We start from the raw sequence: 15,116 nt of genomic DNA, 5'->3' as shown, positions 1-15,116 counted from the left end.
TTCTCCCAGGGGCCTGGCTGGGCTCCTCCAGTCAGGATTCACTGCTCATCTTTGGAGTTCCAATGTTTCTGGATGTCAGAGGTTACAAAGGCCTACAGACTGCAGACAGGTGGTAAGAATGAATGAGGCTGGACAGACGATCTGAGGTGAGCTGCTGAGCCTAAGGGTCTCGAGGGGAAAGCTACTGGCCTGGAACCATTTGGGAATGTGGGCCCATTTTCATCACCTGTATAGATTTTCAAGAGATGATAAAAATCTCAATTTTTATGTAAAGTTGGTATAATCTAGTGGTATTTTTAAATGTTATGTGGACATACAAACCTGGACACTATCCACAGTCGGTCAGTTTATGACTTCTGCCTCAGTTAACTGCTCAGCCCTGGCCTAAAAAGTATAATACAACTAGGAGAGTATAAGCCAGCAACATAAGTTGATGTTTGAGAATTAATTATGGGAAATTCTGATAACAACATCAATACATTACAAAAGTAGCCCATTCTATTATGGGAGACAATTCTCTGTGAGTTTCTCGCATTTCCACATATTTTGTGAGCAGAGACGCTGACAGCCTTTGTTGCAGACGTTCTGTTCCGACGTGTTTACAAACAGCCTTTGAAGATAGTGATAGAGTCTCTCTCGAGCGCTACGCTGACTTCCCATCGTAAAATAGTCAGGGTTCCTAAACTCAAGGTTCCTCTCACATACTTCCATCTGCTTTCCCATTTGTGTCATTTTGAGATTTGTACCTCAGGAATCCAGTGCAAATGCTGAACTCTGGTTATTGTTACGAGGACTAAGAGCTTGGTCTCTGCCCCAGGAGTTTCATGGCTTCTGCCAGCATCTATAAAACCGGGGCAGACTCACAGGCTGCAAATAGGGTAAAATCTCAGGTTCTTTATAGTTCTTAACAACCGATATATTAAAGTTTTCCTTCCACTTTAAACTCTGCCTATAGCAGCTTCTCTAATATTAACAGCTTACTGTCTTCTATACTAGTGATCACATTTCCCTAAATCAGTATGTCTCTGGCTTCCTTTTTAAAGTACATTGCCTTATTCTGCCTCGAAACATCCGTGAACGCTCATCATTTCAAACACCTAAACCTCTTTCTATACCAGTGTTTCTATTTTAGGCCTCCATCTTCACCTTCAGACAGTAGCTTAGTGTTTAGCAATAAAACAAAATGACGAGGCAGACCTTCAAGCTATACTGCCCGGGGTTTGAAACTGTATTTTGCCACCTACTGGCTGTGCTCCTTTAGACAAGTTATTTAACCAACTCATGTCTCAGTTTCCTTATCTGTAAAATAAGGATAATAATAGTAATGAATGCCCAGCATTATTTGAGAATTAAATGAATTCATGTATTTATAAATGTGCTTAAAATATTATCTGGTACAAAGTGAGAATGCAGTAAATGTAACCAGTTATTCAACTGAATATTTTTTCAATAAATCGAGTTAAGGGCTCACCTTAAAAGCGGATTGTTTGCTATTTACAGTCTAACTCGGTCACTGTGAAAGTGAATGGTAAATAATTTAGGGCTGCGTATGTACTCGGTCCTTTCAGAATTCAAATCCTTGATAGTTTAGTAAAACATATCATTTCCATAAGCTCTTTGAAAAATCAACACCTCATATCCCAACCTTCTCCAAATGATATGAAAGATTCAAGCACAGCCCCCCGCTCCAGTCAAACTGCAAATATACAAATCATTTCTACAAAATGTACAAATAAATTTTTTATAAAAATGCCAGACAACTCTTCCATAGATGGCCTTGTATACTCAGGATACCTATCATCACATAAACATTACCAGTTTTCTTCACAGCCCTACCCTAACCAAAAAGCCAGTTCACCTAAATATCACTTGTCTAAGCAATGTTTCTACCGATGTTTTCACTGTGCTGTGACATTTCTCTTAATGGTCTCGAACAACACCCCTTGATTTTCTAAGAGGTGTGTCCTTTCTATCTTTCTAAACCTGTAACAATTAAAATAAAAATTCAAAAGGGGTAAAAGGGAAAGAGGAAAGGCTACAGAAATCAGATCTGGTTTTCCTACACTTTCCCCCTCCCTAATTCCAGGCAGCTAATCCCCTCTCTAACAGCACAAAGGAATAGCTAGAGCTAAAGAAAGGGAGATAAAACCTGCCAGCCAGGGCATTGTTCTTGCTAATCTGTGCTATTTACATAAGGGTGAGAAGGCTTGTTTCCTCATTTAAACAGGCTTAAAAGCCTCTTTGCAAATGAGATTTAGTTCCTACAGAAGAATGAATTCGAGCTCTTTGGTGAGTTTCTGCTAGACCAGCACTGGGATCTGGCTTGGCAGTAACTTAAGCTACTTCTTTGGCCACATACAGTACATGCAAAGATTGCTTCCAGCTGCCAAAACTGAAAAGCGTCAAGCTGATTAAATTCTTTCCAGGAGGTGAACAGGATAAGGAGCAGGTTAAGAGGCCAATAATATCAGCTCTGAAACGGTACCTGGGCAAACTCGTGCTTTATGCAGGTGCTTTAAAAGTGGCTTTGAACTTTCAGAGCCCCTTGAATCTTCCTTTGAAAGGGAACAGAAAGGCAGATAGCAAATGAAATTCAGAAACAAAAAAGACTTAAAATAGTCTCAGATTTGTGAGGTGAAGACGCTCTAAACTCTTTGATTCCCCGCTGGTCTGAGTGGCACAGGGCACAAGGATAACGTGACTGACCTCTGCCAGGGTCAGCACAGAAGAAAACGAGAAGGAAAAGCTTTTCCTAACACAGAGGAGCACACGCTTTGTATCGAACTCTTAGCTTTTAAACATCAAAATCACATTTACACATACTGTACCTATGATCTGTTTTACCTGGCACACCTTGAACAGATGTTCAGTGTGACCTTGGCCTGAGGTTCAGCAGGGTGAACAGCACGACCTTGGTTAAATTTGCTCCCAGAAGGTACCAGGGTAGTTACTCCCTCCATTCTTAAATCATCAAGATCCTCTGTAACAACACAATTATAGAGAGAAAATTTAATTCTAATAGTCTTCAAAAGAAAAGTCCACGTTTTCAGGTGTTTGCCAGTAGTTTGTTAAGTACAACATATTTCTGCTGTGCAAAAATCTTACCTCATCCGTTAATTATTTTTTAAATCACTTCTAGATGTAGCTGGAGACAAATTACATAAGATTTACAGGAAGCCAAACAACCTCAGCAGCGACTGGTCCCCAGATGGTCAGGACTTAGGTCAATGACCACCAGCTTCCCTATTTTTGCCTTTGCTTCCAACTCAGAACCAATCAGAAAAAGACAAATATGCTCCCAAACTGATTACGTAACATCCTTTGCTTCTTATTAGCCCACCCGCTGCTTCCCCATCCAACATTCCCCAACCAGAACATATCTGAAGCCTTCGCTCTTCCCATTCTAAACCTTCCCTTTCCGTCCTCCCCTGGAGAGGACGACAGGACACCGGGATAGTCATGCCCCAGCTGTTCACTGAGGTCCCTTCCTGTTTTTCCGGGTCCCCAATCAAGACTTAAAAGATCTAAATGTCTTTTATATTTCAGTCCTGATGCACTAGTACGTGACCTCCGGTTTTATTCGGAGAACAAGAAATCTTATAAAAGCGATTCCATTTACTTGCTCTCAGCTTTAGCAAAAAAAGGTACATAAAATCTCAGAAGATAAATTATAATTTTGCTAAAACATTACCCACTATTGAGGTTATAACCTTTTTAAGGAGGAAAATCACTCTCTCTTTGGGTGGACTGAAAAAAATCAATACTTTTTCTCCCACCTTCTAAGTTCTTCTAGCTGGGCCAATAATCAAATTAACAGAGACAGATTAACGGAAGGAAATCTAATTTTAATAATGCCCAAGGAGAATTCACATAAGCATGAAAATTCCAAAGATACTGAGTTAACATTGGGTATATATGACATTTTACGACAAAAGCGAAAGGGGTGGGGAGACGGGGCATTAGATTTCAAAAGTGAGATTGGGTAATTTATAGTTAGTTGAGAAAGAATGGAATATACCTGACAGGAAAACTCTTGCTAAGCAACTCAGAAACAGTGGGTCACAGCAGGTATCTAGCTAAGGGGCCTGAAGTCTTCCTGACCCATGCTAGGGTGAAGAATCTCAAGGTGATTAAGCCCACTTGATATGGACGCTAAAGAAAATACTCTAGCTAGTGGATTATTTTGCCAAACAAGCAGCCTTAATCAAGGTTATGCTCCTATCTAAACTCTTAAAAGACAGATCTGTAAAGGAAACTAATATGAAATATCAACATTTAGCCTCATTCTGAAAAGGAAAAATGAAAAAAATATATATGGTTCTAGCTTCACTCAGATAATCTCCAGTTCTCTCAAGACAGCCTCCTGGTGATACCAGATGGTTTCAAAGGGTTATTAGCTAAATTTCTCAGTGAAACTACTCATCATAGTACAGATAAATTGGTTCGTCTTAAATCAACATGGCTAGAGAAACTTTAAAAAGACAATGGAGGCCATGTTTGAGTCATATGTCACTTGTCAACAATGTAATTCTAGAAAACCTGCAAAGGTGGGATATGGCCAGGACCCAAAGCTTCGAGGGCCCTCTGAACACCTTCTGAGGAATTTTCCACAGCTTCTACAGTACAAGAGAACGGAATATGTTTTAGTTATTGTATGTCTGTTTTCAGGGGGGTTGAAACATCTCTTTGGCAAAAAGCTACGTTCTTTATAGTTGCTGAAAAACTACCTGATTTCCTGTTTTCTGTCTTGGGAATACAAACTTTTTAATCAAGTACCCAGGCACACATGTCACAAGAAACATTATAAAAGAACTCTATAGGACGTTACCCCTGACTCAGAAACCACACTGCTCTCATCTACAAACTTCTGGAAAAGCGGACAGAATCAATGGCATTCTTAGATAAGTTTAACACAACTCTCAGAAACACTTGAGTTCCCTTGATCAAAGGCACTTCCACTCTTCCTTATGCTGGTACAATTCACTCCTTAGGGACACACTGTTCACTTCTCTATGAGCTGGCAACTGGAAGACAGTGTGCTTCAGGGTTTTACCTATGGTACTACACTCTGTCCCGCTGTACACAGACATCGCAAAATATTGCAGGAGATTCATGTACTATTTCCAGACCTATCACCAAGAGGTAAAGGTCACACTCAAAATATCTTAAACAGCCTCTTAACAATATTCAACTATGAGATTTTGCCTGTTGGAAGATACATCAGAGAAAAAACTGCTCTTGAAGCTCATGCAAAGGGATTCTACCAAGTACTGTTAACAACAAATACAGAAGTAAAACTCGCTGGAGTAAATCCCTGGGTTAACATGTCACAACTAAAGAAGCAATCCGGAATCAACAAAACAAGATGCCTATTTTAATAGGGGACCTCAAACAGGATTCGCAGAGTTTCTGTGGAAGCGGCTGATCTTCCTGGCAGACAGATGCCCCGAGGCCTTTAGAACGATCCGATGACCTCAGATAGTGGGCAGCTTCTGCCCAAGATGTTAGATCAAAACTCCTAATTCCTATTTTGTTTTTCATCTCCTTACTTACGGTCATTCCTTCTTCTCATTTTCTGTAGACTCCTTGTTGTCTCCTGCCCATAATAGTCCTTTTTTTCCCTTTTGTTCCATTCTTATTAAAATTGCTAGATCACAGCAAAATCATTCTAACCTCAATCTCTGCTTACCCAGCTAATGTAAGGCCCTGATTTCAACATCATGTCACGAATGATGCCTTTTTCCTGGATACCTATGTGTTCCTACCAGATACACCTTCCTCTGTAGCAGGATGGTTCGTCTTGCTTATTTCATACCTATATCTCATACCCTTTAGGAATGGTATTACATTATCTGTACAGAGACACCCTAATTCTATAAATTGTGAAAGCTGTACATCGTAATTCAGATGCAAGCTCCAAAATTACTCTTGATTATTCAGACACTTTATCTGGGTGAGTTATTGATTCATTGTTTATGTAAACAATTAAAGCAGATCAGTCTCAATTCCTTGGCAAGAGATAGTGATAATCTAGGCTTCTTAGCCACTAATCACGGTAGTATCTGTGCCACTGCTAATACTTCTTGCTTCATTTCACTCCATGAAACAGGTAAGGTAGAAAAGGCTATATATGATCTTAAGAAAAAAGCTACTTGGCTTTCTAAGGTTGATCCTTATGACCAGTGAGATCGTTCTCTTGGCCTTGGTTGGCAATTCATATTCTTGGTTCAGAAGCATCTTTAAAAAACTTTCGATTGTTCTCGTTTTTATCACAGTGGTCATGATGCCAGTCCATTGAATTCTGTCATCTGAAGGCTTAATCTCAGTGCTTTAATACAAGTCTTAAAAGCTTCTGTACAGCACTTTCTCAGCAGATGACCACCATGATAATACAATGTAAAAAAAATTAGTAAGCTCTTGTGACACAATTGACTACGGAGACAAGTGAAGAATCAAGCAGTGAAGATGTGGATCTCTAGTCTTACCTTTTGGCCAACTTCCTGAAAGGGAGAAAGCAACCGAAAGAGAAGACTGAGAGACGACTATACAGACAGACAATGGATAGATCACAATGACATTAGAACACTGAGCCACGACCTCGGCTAGAATTACCCAGTGATGCCAAACCACAATTTCTGCAGTAGTTGGCCCAAAACATTCAGGACTTGTTGATACAGACCAGTTTTCCTCCTCTTATCCCCATTTCCAACTCAGGACCAACCAGAGAAAGTCACCTATGCTCCCCAAACCAGCTGCATAAGATAATCTGCTTCCAGTTAGCCTGCCTCCAGCCTCTCCATGCCAACTACTTCCGATCAGAGCATACTTTGAGATTCCCTGCTCCCCACCCCCAATCTTTCTTTCTCATTATAAAGCTTTCCCACTCCCCTACCTGTCTTCGGGTCTCTGGTAAATGCAAGTCATGGTAGCTGACTCCCTTGCTATAAGAAGCTCTGTATAAATAGCCTCTGCTTGTTCTCCCTTGGATGGTCTTCATTTATTTCCATAATGGCAACATTTAATAGCTACGGGTTTGTCACATAGAAAAGATATCTGAGTTCCTTCTATGGTTTCAGAGAAGAAATGGGTCTGAGGAGCGGAAAGTACATTTCTGAGTCAACATTAACAACCTTCTAACATTTACAGCTGTTCAAAGGCATATTGAATAGTGCTGTGTGGGAGATGTGAGCATCCCATCCCTGAAGTGTTTAAAGCAGAGGCTGGATAATTACTTATGATGGATGATTTAGAATTTTGCAAAAGCACCACACTAAATGATCTCTCAGGTTTCATCCAAATCTAAGCTTCTCTCAAACATTCTCATTACAAATCTATGATGGATTTAGTGTATATATCTGATAGTGATAAAAAGAGGAAATTGAATGTTTAAAACCAGATTATTTAAATGAAACAACAATCTCTTGGAGGCCGTATTGCTATGAATTAAAGCTAAAAGTTGCTTCCTTGGCTTTACTTTTGGAGCTGCAAAGCACATCATACTTCTTAATGAGGTGAGTACTGAGTTATTCTTCATCCCGACATGAAGAAATTATATGGTTCACTCTGCACTAGAGAATCTACATATGATGATTACCTCTTACCTTTAAGGGCATGTTCAAATCTCTCAACGCTTTACTTGCCTTTACACCATTTTTTTTCTACTAATAAGATAAAGAATAGGGTTATGGAGCTTCATGATGATTATATAAGCATTTGTAGGTTGCTTGAGATATGTAGAGAAAGTAATAAGACATGAATTCTACGACTGCATTTTTGAAGATTGCCTAGCCACCCCATCTCCATCTGGGTATCATTTCTTCTTTTTTCCAGCTCAGAATAGCTGTCATAGTATGGGAGAAAAAGAGAATCTTAAAGAAGCCTTCTGGAATTCATTTGCTTGTTCATTGGAGACTGTATGGTGCTGCAAGCTGAAACTGCCTCAGCAACTGCTATGGCTATAAAAGTGTCAGATACAACTGTGATGATGGCAGTGAAACTGGCTTCTGCAGTCCTAGGAGAGGTCTTACTCTGAGAAATATTCCTTCCTTCATTCTCTCTTTACCAAGATTCACTCTGTCAAGCAAAGTCAATGGGCCACATAAGCCCTTTATGTCAGTATAAAGAATAACTCAGTAGATACAAAATCACTGTAGTAAGGAGAGTCTCTGACCAACTCAAAATTTCTTTGAAGCAATCAGAAATACTTTTCCAACAAAGACTCCCATGATTCTTAAAGTAACAGTTAATTCTTAAAGTAACAATAAAGGAACATTATGTAAAAAATAATCTTATGGGAATTTAAAAAAATATACTTGCTCTATTTTGATACTTTGAAATCAAACTATCTAGTCAATGTTAATGTTTAGTTAAAGTAGTAAACAGTAAAAAAATAATGTAATGTAATCAGCTCTATCCCAGAAAAAAAAAAATAAATGTTTTAAATGCTATGGAAAAAAATGAGAAAGCAACTAACCGAAGTTAAAAAAACAAACAAACAAACAAAAAAACTGCCAGATATTGTCTATTAGCTCTTGGCACTATTCTGTTTTAATTTTGTAGATCCATTTTAGTTTTCTGACTAAAACCTGAATAAGGAATTATTCATAAGTTAAGTAAATTTGGTACCAGTGTGCATTACATGAATATTATATTTAAAAGAAGAGAGTACCATACTTATTTTTTTCCACAATAGAAAGCCCAAAGCAGTAATTTATTTTTAAAGGTAGTCTATAAAACCATGATGCATCTTTTGAGTCACAGGGACGCTAATTGAGAAAAGTGAACTAATTTATGACAAAAGACATGTCAGCACTTTATCTTTCTACCATCCAAATAACCAAGAATTAATCAAGCAGAGAATTGTTTTGATTTAATTTAAGAAAATAACAGCTGCCTCGATGAAATAACCCTAGGACTTGCATTTCATTCAAGTGTAATCCATGAAATAATTTACAGCTGCCCAAACTAGACAATGTGGGATATGAGTGAATTTTCACATCTGTTTCTAGGAACTTTATAACAAAAAATTAAAAGCTTTCCAAACATAAGTCCCTTCACAGTGATTCAGTGATGGGTTACACAAGAATTATATGGCAGTTTTTCCCTGTACTGCAATTGGTTTGTTGATTTATGCCAATAGAGCTGATTTGGTCAAATATTTTAAGCAGATGTTATATATTCTGAGTGAATTATTAAAAATAAAACAAATGTTAAGAAAACATATAAGAAATTAGACAAGTTTACATAAAATATTTACGAAACCTTTTTTGCTATGTGAGACAGCTATATTTCCTTAAGAGGAAAAGAAAGAATGGAGAACAAAATATAACTCACTTTGCTGGGACAAATTCTAGTTGAAAGGTGGAAGAAGGATGTGAAGGCCATGCTTCTATTGGTTCTTTCTACAATCATGCCTCAAATATGAGCTCACCATTCTTTCTTAGTACATCAGCATGGTACGACTTAACCTAATTTATAAATATTAAGAACGAAGTGGTAGATACCAGAAAGTATAGGTTATAATTTTTAAAATTAACTTTCGTTAAAAAAAATTAAGTTAGAATTGCATTTGAAAAAATAAAATTCTCATGGAATTTAAACGTTGTGCTGAATTTTCCCCTTTCAATAACATAAGAGAGAGTATGTTACAGATTATTTACTTTCCTTGGCCACATAAAATTAATAAACAAAGAAAGTGATTAGACTGGTAAATTATGGAAAATGTTCATGTAAAGTTAAATTTATATATATTCTGTCTTCTATCCTTAACTGAAAGGAACAAGAAACGCCCTGGGATTGTCTTTGTTAGCTACCAGAGCCTATTTAATTTCTTTGACCATCAACAGCCAAACCCATGATGACCACAAACATTTGTAAAAATTTAGAGGCTAGACTTTGTTCGCTTAGATTGCGAATGAATCACAAGACTTGTGCTAATTGAACCCATTGTTATATAAATCATGAAGGCTTTTCCGTTAGTCAGAAAAATTAAGACATCTGGGAGTGGTTTTTTCCTTCCAATCTGGAAGAAAATGTTAGTGCTTCTAGCAAATTCAAATCCACACACTCTCCAAAGCCTGGTTGCCACATCTGAGTGCATCTTTGCTCTTCTTAATTTCCGCCTACCACAAATTCAAGAGATTATATTGTATACACACACAAAAATGGACTTCATGAAACTTTTGTTACACTTTGAAGGGTTGACAAATGGAAGTTGTGAACAATTCTCTTTCAATATGAGTGACTGAAACTCTAGGTATGTGGCTCGTGTCGGGGAGGGTTAGTTATATAAGCAGACTGGCCTGGTACCAGCGCAGTATGATTGAAAGCTCAGGTACAGCCCCCAGTGAAGGGAGGACGCATTGTCACCAACTTCGAAATCTAGAGTCAGTGTCAGAGGAGTAATAAACATTAGGGCCCAGAGTTGAGGGGCGCTAGCGGGAAGCCACAGACAGGAGATGGACAGAGAGTTTAGAAGTAGAGGGCTTTAGGAATGCAACTGGAAAACAGAAAGTGAGGCAAACTGGGCAAAAATGTTCAGTGTAGATGTGAGCAGTGCAAAGGTGGCACCCAGGTAATCTCAGGGAAAGGCTGGTTAATCTTTTCAGAAGGCTGGGACTAGGTAAATTATTAATTTTTATGGGGTAGTGGGTATAAATGCGTAATTTTTTTCAAATATGAAAATCACTGCAAAATGTTGTGAACACATCATTTTAACTACTGTTAAAAGTGTATTTGTTCAATTTTAATTCCCTTGGAATTATTACTTCTCAATAGTGAGAAAGCATTTATCGTCCCAATACTTTAGCTACGAATTAGGCACCATTATGTTACAGCAAGTATTATTCAGCCAGGACAGGTGATTCAGCACACTTACATGTATTCCTTTTGTTTCTAATTATCAGTCCTATGTAATACAATTTTTATGTTCTGGTAAGCTCTGTTAAATAAATAAGGCCCTATGTTGAGAAGTTCCTAAGTACACTGTATTAATTTGTTACCTAAGAATGAACTTTGACCCTTAACCTAATAATTATACCCTGTACCATATCTGATGGAATTTTAATTCTTGATCCAGACCATGAATATTAACTGAGCTCATTTCAATGGCTATTTCTGCATGAATTATATACTTTTCTAACTCAAAATAAGCTCTTTGGCGAGAGTACAATAAATGCATCAACTGTTACAATCCCATCGCTAGCAGTTAAGTTTTCTATAGCCATGTTTTAAACTTATTTTTAGTAAAGCTGAAGTCAGTTTATTTTATATACATGGCACAAAACTAAATTGGGGAGGTATTAGTGAGTAAACTCAGGCTTTATCCTTAGTTTCTCTTGGATTTCAAGTGTAACTAGTCTTGGATGGTTGACATCTTCCACTACCTTCCTCCTTTTGTCTTCCATCTCTTATATTCTCTATTGTTGCTTGTCTTAGCTTTTGTGGTATTCTTCCTTCACTAAACTCTTGATCGGATAGTCTTCTTTTGCTTCAATTGTCCTACATTTTATTTCCTTTAAACTTCACTACCTTCCCTCTCTGAACTTTGTGCTATTGCTCTTGAGATTTTTCAACCCACCATGCAATATTCTCAAGGAGGTAAATGAAAGTCAACTAAATACACACAAAAATGTAAAGAAAAAATAAGGAAAAAAAGTTTCACTAAGCTCATCCCATTTGTTGGATTCTAAATACAATATGGTTAATCTAAAAACGGTAGTAAATATCATAGCTACCTGTTGTCAACCCTACCCCCCACCCCCCAACACACACGCTCAGTTTCTTTTTATTTCTGTCTTACACTCAGCCTCTCAAGATAAATAAGAAAAAGAATCAAATTTTAGGGGGAAAAAAAAAAGAAGATCATGGCTGGCCATATACTAAAATTGCTGCTGATGTTTTTTGGCCGTGGTGGCCAACTCATTCGCCCTGTGGTGTGCCACAGGCGAGAAGCAGGCCCAGGACATACCTTTTCCCATCACCAAGATGTGAGCCACGCGCCACAAGATGTTGCCACCCTGCCTGACTCATTGTAAATCCACTTTCCATTCTGTGTTGCTTTCTTGGAACTCACACGCTGTTCTCATCTCTTACACTTCAAGCCACGAAACACTGTCGTCCCAAGTGAAATTTTACAAAAACTTTCAATTTTGTTCCATTTCCTTGGAGAGCTGCCTCTATGGAACTGTTCTTTAATAACATGTCATGCAATATGATGGCATGTAAGAAGCTCATCTCACTTCCTACGTTATACACATTTTTTGAGTTTCTTAAAATTGGGTCTTTGGTGATAAGGAAAAAGATATTTAAAAATCTAAAAATGTACAAATTGGCTACACAACACACTCCCTGTACAGAAACTCTGGCCTCTTTCTGTGCCTTGAGCAATGCAGGAGTGTTAATGTCATCAGGTCTCTGTACTTGCTGTGTCCTCTGCCTGGGGTGCCCTTCCCCCAGCAAGACCATGCCATGCTTCTTCACTGACATCTCTGCTCGAATATCACTTTCTAAGCGGGTTCCTTAACTATTCTATCTTCTATCATTCTTTATCCTTTTTACCCTTCTTAATCTCCATAACATTTGTTACATCCTGGAGTCACATTATATATTTATCGTTCATCATTTAATTCTTCGCAAATAAATCCCCAGGAAGGCAAAGACTGTCTCACATTACCATACAGTTCCGCCAATATAATCAATGCCTAACTCAGGTATGTATTCAGTGAACAAGTGAACGAATCACCGCAGCACCAGGACACTATTATCTCCACTTTATAGGTCAGGTGTATTATAGACACGTCCCCAAGGCACGCAGTACTGATTGGAAGAGAATGGTCTGAGGATCAGCTTTTATATATTCATACAAACACCTACAACAAATGATTTCTCAAATTAGTGATTGTATACATTATTATTATTAACACAGTATTATTTGCCTTTTATATTTCAATAAACTTATATCCACTGAACTCCATGTAAGATATTACTCTCTAATGTCAAATTTTTAAAGGACGATCATCATCTGTTGAGTACCGATTATAACTATTCTTACTTGCATTCAGGTATTACACCTTATTTTGCCCCACACGACAACCCTCCTGGGCAGTGCTTCTCAACAAAGGGTGATTTCTTCCTCCCTCCACTACAAAGAGACATTAGAAAATGTCTGAAGGCATCTTTTGTTGTCATAACTGGGAGGGAGCGAGGAGGAGGCTAAGTTCACCCTGTGGGATCTGACATTTGAGTTGGGGTTTAATCTGATCAAGTTACAGAACCAGTACCGTGGTTCAGCCTGGATTTGAACACTAAGGTGATGGTTTTCCCAACACAGCACAATACCCCACCCGCCCTACGGTACTGATGAACTCCGTGCTACACAAAGGGAACTTCGTCTGCTAGGGCCACGGTGCTTTTACCTGATCTCAGTACCTCGTCATGTCCCCTCCCCTAAATGACATCTAACCAATGGGGATTTTACAGGAAATTTCATGAGACTATGGAAGTGATAGTTCAACTGAACTTTGCACAGCAAAACTTTCCCCAAGTCACCTTAAAACATCTCGGCTCTTTCACCGATTTTTGCTCCCTGTGGCTGCTTCGCGTTTTGTGTTCTACCTTCTTTTCTGATTCCCCCACTTTTCCTTTCCCGACCGCAGCTTCACCTGCGGTCCTTCGGAAGCACAACTGACCCCACTCTGTTTACGCCCTCCCGCAACGTCATGATTAATCAAACGAAGATTCCGCCTTGAGTTTTATCTTCCTCACGGAATATTTTCTGCCATGACCATTTATTACAATGCCTTTTGGCACTGTGAAAGCCTCAAGCTTATAGCCATACCACAAACTTACCACTCTGCTATATAAACAAAAGCACACGCGCCCTGGAATTCTGGTCCCTTTTCCGCTTAGAACACTGTTGTGCTTTCCATGCCTTTCCAGAGCACTGAACATGCAGAAGAAAACAAGAGGAACAGACAAGCAAACGCGGACATGCTGAACACATCTGGGCCAAGATGGCTGTCAGGCAGCTCTATGACCCCTGCCTGCCGGTACTCGTCCCCTGGCATAATTCTCTCCCATTACAGATCAGCTAAACACAGGAAGTTGGTTTCTAATAAAACGAAGGAAGGTTGATTGAGCATCCTCTGCAATTAGGTTTTGAAAGGCTGTGACTTTTATCTTGCTAGCATACTTTTTCTTCTGCTTTTTTGTCTTGCACATTTTGATGAAACAAGTTGGGGAGGCCGATGTGACAAGAAACTCAGGGTGGCTTTTGGCCAATGACCAGCCAAGAACCGAGGCCCTTAGTCCAACAACCCTTGAGGAACTGAATTCCGTGAGTTTGGAGGCAAATCCGTTTCCAGTCGAGTTCTATAAAAGACCCTGACTGATTCCTAGATTACAGCCTGTGAGAGACTCAGAAGTAGAGGACCCAGGTGAGTTGTGCCTGGACTCCTGGCCCCCCAAAAACTGTGAGATAATTAACGTGTTGTTAAAATGTTAAATGTATGATAATTTGTTACACAGCTATAGATAACAAATGCAACACTCAAGCAATTTTTCTTTTCTCCAAATTATTTAAAATAGAATAAAATTCTTAGTGAATTCTTAAAGAATTACTTTAGAGGGTAGTTTTACATTAAATAATCTAAGACATCAAAATATGTGAAAGACAAATAGTTAAAATTCCAGACCACCTTATTGTAAGAGACCTAGTCATTCAAATTATTCCTTAAAATGTTTTCCCAGTTTCAAAATGGCAAGGATAATGATAAACTAAAGATTAACAGTTATCAAAATTTAACATTTAGCCAAATTTATGATATAGCTAAATTGTTTGTAGGGTGTTTTATATATAGTTTATTGTACTTTGGAGTCTCACCTCTAATCATTTCATATAACACTATTATCCACAGTTCATAATATTTTGATATAATTTTGCCATTTTAAATTAGTATAAAGGTTGATAGTAACTGAATTTTCCCCTTTGTGCTGTAGTGTTGATTATACTTATGATTTATGTGATGTTGTCTTAAATTCATACCGAAATTATAACATTGTTTGAGTGGGGAAAATGTGATCCACTCTGTGACTCAGATCCCATATGTGGTTTTCAG

General features: G+C 38.4%; 1 protein-coding gene across 1 annotated transcript in view; it reads right to left on the bottom strand.

The window, feature by feature from the left end:
• Positions 1–15,116, bottom strand: part of CUNH8orf34 (chromosome unknown C8orf34 homolog) — a 273,416-nt gene that overhangs the window by 105,409 nt on the left and 152,891 nt on the right. The window contains 1 exon segment of the mRNA XM_039841814.1: positions 2,845–2,980. Within this exon segment, the coding sequence (XP_039697748.1) occupies positions 2,845–2,980 (136 nt within the window).

Source organism: Pteropus medius, unplaced genomic scaffold (assembly GCF_902729225.1).
Source record: "Pteropus medius unplaced genomic scaffold, Ma_sr-lr_union100, whole genome shotgun sequence".
Lineage (NCBI taxonomy): Eukaryota > Metazoa > Chordata > Mammalia > Chiroptera > Pteropodidae > Pteropus > Pteropus medius.
The sequence above is the reverse complement of the archived record's forward strand: the minus strand, read 5'-3'. Positions and strand labels throughout refer to the sequence as shown.